General features: G+C 35.0%; 1 protein-coding gene and 1 pseudogene across 1 annotated transcript; both read left to right on the top strand.

Annotated features, from left to right (window-relative positions):
- The first annotated feature begins 622 nt into the window (after positions 1-622).
- On the top strand, positions 623-2,626 carry LOC106434941 (AT-hook motif nuclear-localized protein 7). The gene is made up of 5 exons (XM_048767078.1): positions 623-1,135; positions 1,528-1,595; positions 1,672-1,803; positions 1,896-2,057; positions 2,143-2,626. Exons 1-5 carry the CDS (start codon positions 802-804, stop codon positions 2,395-2,397), a joined length of 951 nt encoding a protein of 316 aa, XP_048623035.1. The 5' UTR covers positions 623-801; the 3' UTR covers positions 2,398-2,626.
- Positions 2,627-3,022: 396 nt separating this feature from the next.
- LOC125593350 lies at positions 3,023-5,340 on the top strand (annotated as a pseudogene).
- Positions 5,341-9,965: the final 4,625 nt, after the last annotated feature.

Genomic DNA, 9,965 nt, shown 5'->3' with positions numbered 1-9,965 from the left:
TATATATTAACTTTCTATAATATCTCTTGAAAATCTGAAAAAATCCTAATTCTCTCTTCTTTTTTTTTGCTTAATAATTCTCTCATCTTTGACGTTAAAATTTTCACGCTCTTTCTTTCTTTCTGCTTTGTCTGCAGTTAGTATTCCCATGTTTTTTCCGTTGGGAAATATATTTCAGGTTTGAGGTTTTGGAGGTGGTCATCAGAGGAAAAATCTGTTCTTCTCTTTAGGAAAACCTCAGTTATAAGAGGAACGTGAGACGGTTTAGACAAACATAGTTCAGGTTCTCCCCTCTGTACTTTTTTTTGGCTTTCTTATCTTTACTTTTAGTGAGATCTCTCATTGCTTATGATTTTGCCTCTAATCTCCTTTTTAGTCTTTTCTGCTAACATATAATTTAATTGTTCAGACTCTGATCTATAGTTTTATTTTTCATGGTTTTTTGAAAATTAAAAGAACCTTGAAATGAATTAGTGAGAATTTCATGTTATAGTTACAGAACAAAAGATGTCGAACAATATAACTCATAATTAGCTAACTTAGGGAATTTTGATTTTTTTTTTTTAAAAGTAAACTAGGGAGTGATAGTTGGAGTAGTATCTTTTTGCTTACTCACATTTACTTATGAAGAGAAGCACCAACTTCGAAAATGAAACTGCTGAGATCTTATACCATCTGAATCCATCGTTATCTTGTAGTGGCTATAAATTTTGGTTTCCTTGTCATTTGTACTAGTTTCTCTTGTGGCTGGCTGAGTTGATTTCACAGAGAAGAAAAAAAAGGAAAGAATTTTTTTTGAAAATGGAAACAAGCGATAAAATCAGCTTCGGAGTGACTGTGATAGGAGCAGAAGGTCCATCTACGTTTCATATGGCCCCGAGACCATCTGATGAGAGCCCTAACCAGTTTCTTGGCTCATCTCTGGCTCCCATGGAAGCTCCAATGGCTAGTGCAAGCTCGGGGGATGCCTTGGGGAAGAAGAAGAGGGGCAGACCTCGTAAATATGAAGCTAATGGAGCTCTTTTGCCCATGCAAATTTGTTCATCGGCTCCTCTTGTTAAGAAGAAACGTGGAAGAGGCAAGCTTAATGGTTTAGATATGAAGATGCATAAGCGTATGGGATTCCATACTTCTGGTAACGTCTCAATCTGATGCACTAGTTAAACTTGATCTACTTCTATCATTCGCACAAAGCTTAGTTCTCTTTGTGTGGTAGTCACTGGTAGAGCTTTAGTTTATTTGACCTGAAAAGGTTTTATTAAGATTGGATAACACTTGGCATGCTTTTTTGCATATAGAACTGCAATATTCCTTAATATAGAAATTACACCAAGTTTTTCTTTTCTTGAATTTGATAACACTTGGCTATTTTACGGGTACAACATACAATAGTATTTGCGTAATCTATATACTTTACAAAACAGCAAAAAGGTTCTTGATTTTGCAAAATAACTTTCAATATGTTTTTCTTTCTTCTTTTTGTTTGCGCGTGTGTTTGTGGATTGGGTTTAATCATCGTGTTTGCAGGTGAAAGGTTTGGGGTTGGTGTTGGATCAAATTTCACGCCACATATAATCACAGTGAATGCTGGTGAGGTATGGATTTGAGTTGAACGGATGTTTTTTCGTTTGTTTCTATTTGTATGATGTTTTTTATTTTATATGGTTGAAGGATATTAACATGAGAGTCATCTCGTTTTCACAACAAGGACCAAAAGCTATTTGTATTTTATCAGCAAATGGAGTTATTTCAAACGTCACTCTTCGCCACCCCGATTCCTGCGGTGGTACTCTTACCTACGAGGTTTGCCTGTCGCAATCTACAGTTATCAGATAGAGAGAAGAGAGACTTTAGATATATATATATATATATGGCTTGTCTTTTTTTGTTGGCAGGGTCGGTTTGAGATACTGTCGCTGTCTGGTACTTTTATGGAAACAGAGAATCAAGGTTCAAGAGGCCGGTCTGGTGGCATGAGTGTCTCTTTGGCGGGTCCTGATGGTCGTGTTGTTGGTGGCGGCGTGGCTGGCCTGCTCATTGCAGCCACTCCTATTCAGGTCACCCTTGAATCATTCCAGGCTTTTATATTCTTGAATTCCTCTCGTTAAGCCTCACCAAGTTTGTTGTGTTTCCCTAAAACAGGTTGTTGTTGGCAGTTTTGTAACGGGTGATCAGCAAGAACTTAAGAAACCACCAAGGAAGCAACGAGTCGAACATACTACCTCATCAACGGTCATGGCATTGCCTCCTCCTCCTCCAGCTTCCGCCTTCTCATCGTCAAACCCAGAGAGAGAGCAGCCACTTCCATCTTCACTCGACATTTCGAGCTGGAATAACGGAGAGGACAACCTGAGAAGCTCAGACACTGACATCAACGCATCTTTACCGGCCCACTGAGTTTCCCAGAGCTGATCAGGGGTAAAAAAATTAGGTTTCCGGACTAACTCTGTACCGTACAATCTTTAGAAGAAGGGTGGTTGAAGCCGAATGTTACTGTACGCCTTTCTTGTACGCCAAGTTAATCATCTGTCCTTTAGTAAACAACCTGACCTGAGCTTCTTCTATTTATTGTAATAGAACCTGCCAGTTTCCGTTGAATTTTATTCCCTTTTTTAGTTGCGGATGAACGTGCGACACTCTCTTTATACATATACTATATGTTTCTGATGATGAATATGCTTATTGCTTACATTACAGTTATTGGTCAGGACGAAACATACATATATACATACGACGTATTATAGAGCCCACTTTTAATATCATTGATACATATATAAACTTAATGTTGAACAAAAAACCACAACAAGAATTTAAGTAACAAGGTTTAGAACTGCTAACATGCGTTAAGAAAATCCAGTTGGTAACATATATATCAATCGCAAAAAGAAATCTATAAAGACAAACCCATCATCATGCATATGTTACCTCATTATAGAAAAAACGATGGTTGCACGTGCAGTAACTGTAAAATGTTACACCATCCTTATTAGTTGTCTTGTTACCTTAATGATATCAAACGCAAACGCTGCACCCCAGTCAATGCAACACACTTGTGATTCAACATCCAACGCAGAAAACTTTAGGAAGCGCGACAGAGTTCCTGAAGGTGTCCATGGAACGAACATTAGATTGTGCCTTGAAAGCAAAGAACGACACCTACTCTCAGTTTGATTCAGAGCAACTTAAAAACGGAGCTTGGGAGTATTGTATGGAATTGTACGACCGGACCATCCACAGGCTCAACCAGAGCGTGTCGTGTCCCGAGGACGTGTGCTCTAGATCGGATGTGCATGCATGGCTCAGCACCGCACTGACCAACCTAGAAACGTGTCGGGAAGGGATGTCAGAGCTATGTCTCTCGTCTGATTCTTTGCAGGGCATCATTATTGATGTCACTAACGCCTTGGCCATTAGCAAGGTAACTTACACTAAATTGTTTTGACGGTATCGGCAAGACCATCGTCACCGGCGACAGAAGCAAAGGCAGAGGATTTTCCACTTTCAAATCCGCCACGTTTGGTTAGTAGAAAGTGATACTTCTTTTTACAATTTTTGAAAATTACTGTAATAACAAAAAAACTGATGACAGTGGCCGAGGGAGATGGTTCGGTGGCGAGACACATGACGATCAGGATCACAGCGGAGCCGGAGAACAAGCAGGCGGTGGCATTGTGATGGAGCGGAAGCAACGATAATCATCTCAACCAAGGGGTTATGTAACCACGCTTGGGACCTGTCAGCTCAACCAAATGATTCTAGAGAATCTTCGCTTGGGACCTGTTTCTTGATTGATGAATCTAATCAAATGAATACAAGAGATAGAAAATACATTTCTCCCAAAAGCGAAAGCTCTTTTATTAATCAAATCAAACTGAATACAACTTTAGGCTTAGATGCCTATTTATAATAAATGCTTAAATTTTTGAAAGACCAAATTTTAATTAAAATAGGAAAACTACTAAAATATAGAAAATACAATAAGAAGTAATTATCTATGTAAACTAATGAATAATAAAGATATTTGGATAATTTCCAAATATCTTGCTGCGTCAGGTCTCGCCGGCCAAGAAAGATTCGTCTTCGAATCTTCAACCGATTTTTCCACATAGGATGCTGCACAAAATCTGCACAAGTCGAATCTGCACAAAATTCGCACGAGCAGAATTCTTCATAGAACTGTTTTTGCACGAGCCTGATTATGCTTGAAGTCTTCTGCATAAACGAGATTTCGCCCTATTTTTGCACGGACTAAATTATCAAAATCATTTTCTTCATAAACATCATATATTGGATCTCCACAAATCTCTTTCTAGATCTCATCATCTTCATAAACGTCGTAGATTGAATCACCATAGATCTCTCGATAAATCTCATGGTATTCTCTCTCGACAAAAGGACTTTCGTCCACGAAAGGATAGAGATTGCAACTGCTAATCAACATGACATCCATAATCGTTCTTCGATTAAGAAACCAAAGAGACGCAGCTCTGATACCACTTGATGGAGCGGAAGCAACGATAAACAGCTCAACCAAGGGGTTATGGAACCACGCTTGGGACTAGCCAGCTTAACCAAGGGATTCTAGGGAATCCTCGCTTGGGACCTGCTTCTTGATTGATGAATCAAATCAAATCAATACAAGGGATAGAAAATACAATTCTCCCAAAAGCCAAAGCTCTTTTATTATTCAAATCAAACTGAATACAACTTTAGGCTTAGATGTCTATTTATAATAAATCCTTAAATCTATGAAAGACCTAATTTCAATTAAAATAGAAAAACTACTAAAATATAGAAAATACAATAAGAAGTAATTATCTATGTAAGCTAATGAATAATAAAGATATTTGGATAATTTCCAAATATCTTACTGCATCACATTGAGATCGGATTCGGACAGGTCAGTGTATTATAGGTGTAGCATCCAAGGGTATCAAGACACGCTCTACGTCCACTCAGGGCGTCAGTTTTTCAGGGAGTGCAACATATACGACACCGTTGACTTCATTTTCGGAAACGCAGCCGCGGTCTTCCAGAACTGCAGTATATTGACACTGTTGACGTCCATGGGGCTCATATGCTATGACGGTGGTGATAGGAACGTTCCTTGGTCCTTTGATTGAACCCAAAGGATGGATGGACTGGGGTAACCAGACGGCGCTTACCACTTTGTAGTATAGAAACTCAGGTCCGGGTTCGAGTACAACAAACCGGGTCAATTGGACCGGGTTTCATGTGATATCAGATATTGAGGAAGCCCGTCAGTTTACATTACACAACTTCATCGACGCTGCTTCTTGGTTCCCCTCTGCTAAAGTCCCTTTCAGCACCCATCTCTAAACACTTTTTTGTAAGAGAAATTCTTAGGTTCACCCAACCAACGCGATTTAGTTATTTTAGATTCAATATCTTTAAAAAAAAAAACAAAATAATAAAAATTTATGAAATTATATTATGTTTTTAAAATAAAAAAATTAATAGTAATTACCATAAAAATATTTTTTAATATTGCCAAACCTGTTAATAAAATATTAAATCCTAAACACTAAACCCTAAACAGTAAACCCTAAATCTTTGGATAAATCCTGAACCCTTGGGCAAATCGTAAACCCTTAATCCTAAATCCTAAACCAAACCCTATACTTGAAACCCTTAATCCTAAACTCTAACACTAAACACTAAACCCTAAATTCTAAACACTAAACCTTAAATCATAAACCTTGAACTCTTGGAAAAATCCTAAACTCTAGATCATTAATCCTAAACTCTAAACCATTAATCTTAGACCCTAAGGGTTTAGGGTTTAAGATTAAGGGTTTAGAGTTTGGTTTAGGGTTTAAGATTAATGCTTTTAGGGTTTAGGATTTGCTCAAGGATTTAAGATTTATCCAACGGTTTAGAGTTTAGTGTTTAGAATTTAAGGTTTAAAGTTTAGTATTTTGCTAACTAGTTTAACAATATTAAAAAATCTTTTACTGATAATTACTATTATTTTTTATTTATTTTAAAAGCATAATATAATTTTACGAATTCTTATTATTTTGTTTTTTTTTTTTAAAAAAGTATCGAATCTAAAATAACTAAATCCTATTGGTTGGATGAACCTTTGAATTGACCTGAAGCGAAGCCAAAAATTTCTCTTTTTTAATGTCCATCGAGAGAGTATAATATAAATAACTTAAAAGAGGCCCATCCATTTATCCTATTCTCCACATGTTACACAAAATCTTGTTTCTTCTTCCATTTTTCCTCTCTTCCAAATCCAATAACATTCATCTAATTAAATATTTGGTTTACAAAAAAACAAGAGAGCGGGTTCGTCAAAAAAGCTGTGAATGTTTTCTTTTTAGGGCAAATTGGGTCTCCAGTGCGGAAATGTATATTATATGAGTTAACTGGTATTTTATAGAGAAAAAAAAACTCTTTTGGCGTTTTGATTTTGAGATAAATTTGTGACCAGGAAAAAAATGAGATACATGAAAAAGGTTAATGAGAGCACGTGAATGGGTGGCAGAATTAAATAGCTCCATCCACATCTGGCCTTTGTTTAAACAATTTTCACACTATTTGTTTGTTACTTTCTGAGAACTTTTATCTTTTAAAAAGTGATAAAATATCAAGACAAAAATATATTTACTTCGACTCTAAACCTAGGCTAAAACACTCTTTGTTTGAACTGAAGAGAAAGAATAAAATGGATGTGTTTACTATGAACATAATACATAAAATAACTCTTTAACAAAAAAAATAATTATACATAAAATAATTATAATACAAAATTTTGACATGTGTAGTTAATAATTTTGATTTTAACTAACGTTAAATTGATATATATATATATATATATATATAGTTAACTGGATCACAGAAGACTTAATAATAGAAAGAACAAGAAAAAATGTTTTTTCTTTTTACGTGTTTTATAACTTACTAAATATAAATAATAGACAATAGGAATACAGAGAACCTAAATAATTTTTTTAGATTACTAAATATAAAGAATATGTATTAAAGTATTTGGACACTTATTTTTGTTAACAATATTCACGGATTTGAATCCATGTATTGATGCAGCTAGCATGATGCAGACCAACTAGTTGACTACATATCACAATAAAAAAATCATATGCATGTTACTGACGCAAATGTTTCACATGCATGTTATTGACCCGAGTGTTTGAAGATAAAAAATAAAGTTTTACGAGATCATTGTGCAATCACACTAATTTAGCAGGGCAACATAGATGCAGTTATTATTTATTTTTTTGCAGTTGTTATACCTAGTTTAAATGACGATGTTACTATTTTGTGTTTTGAACCTTGATTAACTATGCATTCGGATACATAAACTTTATAAGTTGACAACAAAAAACGTACAAGTTGATTACATATTTGGAATACTACCTGAACGAATAGAATTTGTTAATTCATTATGTAAATGTAATTCTGTTTCAGTACAGGTCTTGAAAAGATATATGATGCCCGGTAAAACGAAAAACCCGTGGCACGGCGAAGAAGTGGCTAGAAACGGGAATGTTAATGAAACATAGAGAGACAAGGAAAAATCAAAAAAAAAAAAAAAATAGAGAGACAAGGTGACATATACACCTGCATATATATATATATATATATTTAGATGTTGATTGTTTTCCAAAGTGTTTGTATGAGAAATGACAGCTCTCTTTGATCAAAAAAAAAAAAAAAAAAATGACAGCTCTCTCTCTCTCTCTCTCTCTCTCTCTCTCTCTCTCGCTCTCTCCCTCTCTCTCTCCTTCCCTCCCTCTCTCCCTCCCTCCCTCCCTCCCTCCCTCCCTCCCTCCCTCCCTCCGATGAGTGCAAGAATTAAAGAGAGGTTTAACGGTGTTTAAGGGTTTGTGGGTTTCATGTGGGTTAATTTTGTCTGAGATTTATTCTATAGTTTAGAATATCTCAAAGTGTTGTTTTCCATAATTTGGAATATTTTTGTTAGAGATTATTCTATAGTTTAGAATTTTTCAAAGATTTCTTGCGTTATATTCCATAGTTTGGGATATTGTGGTTACAGTTTAACCATTATGGGGGAGTTTTAGTTATGTTCATGTTTTTGGTTCAATTTGTTTAGTCCAAGTTACGGACTGTCCGAGATAGGACGATTGTTTTTTGGAGCTGCAGTTGTGCCCACAGGATATATTTCTATTGTCAAGACCAAAGAAGAGCTGAAGTTTTCATCCCTCCTTGTCTAAAGTTAAAGTTTATTCCCGGAGGAACCTACTGATTTGTTTTCCTCGACATAGTATCCACGACATACGTGGTCTGCTCTGTGATTGCAGATTTGTGTGCATCCCACGTTTGTCGTGCGTGGGAGTATTAGAGATATGTTGGGCCGGAAGATATGTATCTTACGGACCAAGACTGTGAAGCCCATGAAACCCATGAAGATCCTCAAGACTAAAAAGAAAGACTTGACGATTAAGTTAATCTCAAAATATTCTAGCATATTTACATTAAGTATTTAGGAAAGTTAGCATTATCTAGTGTTAACATTATGTTAATGTTACTACTATATATATCCATATTGTATTCTCTTATCAAACACAACACAATAATATATCTATTCTATTCTATTTTACATCAGGCGGTGGAAAAGAATGGAAGATGAATTTAATAACTTATTTTGTAACCATTCTTGTAAAGAGTATCATCAGATAAATTTATAGAACTTAAAAATATTTAAGAAAACATAAAAGAAACAATGGAAGTACAAGAAGGCAAGAAATAAAAATTCGATCTCTGTCGCGGGTCGTGGCTGACAGCTACACATGCCTAGCTCTGTGTACACATATATATGTGCTAATGTGTATGTTGTGAGCAAGGTAGATTGAGATATGAATGGTCAAATCGGACATAAAACAGTATATGTTCTTAAATAAGCTGATCTTCTTTTTTGAACTTTTTGCTTCAGATTCCTCTGTTGATCTTGCGATTATTACTTTTATAATTAGTCAAGTTCGACGCCTTGTGTCGTCCTCGATTTTAATGTTCTGTCTTTCTCTGCATTAATAGTATAAGAGCACCATTATCAGTTATCTCGGGTACCCGAATGGTAGCTAAAGAACCGAAACCGAATCCGAACCCGACCCGAACCGAAATATCTCGGGTACCCGAATGTAACCGAAATAAATTTATACCTAAATGTATTACTTATTTTTAGATTTAATATATATTAAAAACATCCAAAATATATAAAATACTTTTAAGTTGTCTAAAATACTTGAAAATATACATAAATAGTCAAAAGTAAATGTTTAAAATAGCTAAAATATCTTCAAAACATCAAAATACTTGAAATATCTATTGATTTTCTATCCAAATATTCAAATCAAACCAATTTATATGTTAATTTTAGGTATTTTGACATATATTATACAAATTTCTATGTGATATATTATTTTGTTTTATAGATTTTGAGAAATTTTAAGCATATAATGAATATTAAAATTTTAAAAATAATTTAAATGAGTTATCCGAACCCGAACCGAACCCGCAAAAATCCGAACCGAACCCGAACCGAAATTTAAAAATACCCGAATGGGGCTGAAATCTTTAAACCTGAAAACCCGAAATCCGAATAGATCCGAACCAAACTCGAATGGGTACCCGAACGCCCACTTCTAGAAAAAAGATTCGATCTCTGATAGCATTTCACAGAGTTCTAGAGATCGTTGACTCGGTGGGATGGGTTGAATAAGCCATTTGCAATGAACCCCAATATATTTTTTTTTAACTTCTAATAGTTGAATATCTTATATATTAAAACACAAGTCACAACTTTGATTCATGTGTGATTTTTTTTTTTTAAAATAGACCTAATAAACCTATTCTTAAAAAGTCATGTTACATTTAATATCTAATCTTATCATTTAAATTTTGGACCTACCAGAAATTTTTATTGGGCTATCAATAATTGGATTTAAACAATAGATGAT

Source organism: Brassica napus, chromosome C9, assembly GCF_020379485.1.
Source record: "Brassica napus cultivar Da-Ae chromosome C9, Da-Ae, whole genome shotgun sequence".
Lineage (NCBI taxonomy): Eukaryota > Viridiplantae > Streptophyta > Magnoliopsida > Brassicales > Brassicaceae > Brassica > Brassica napus.
Note: the sequence above shows the minus strand (reverse complement) of the source record. Positions and strands in the feature narration are given on the sequence as shown.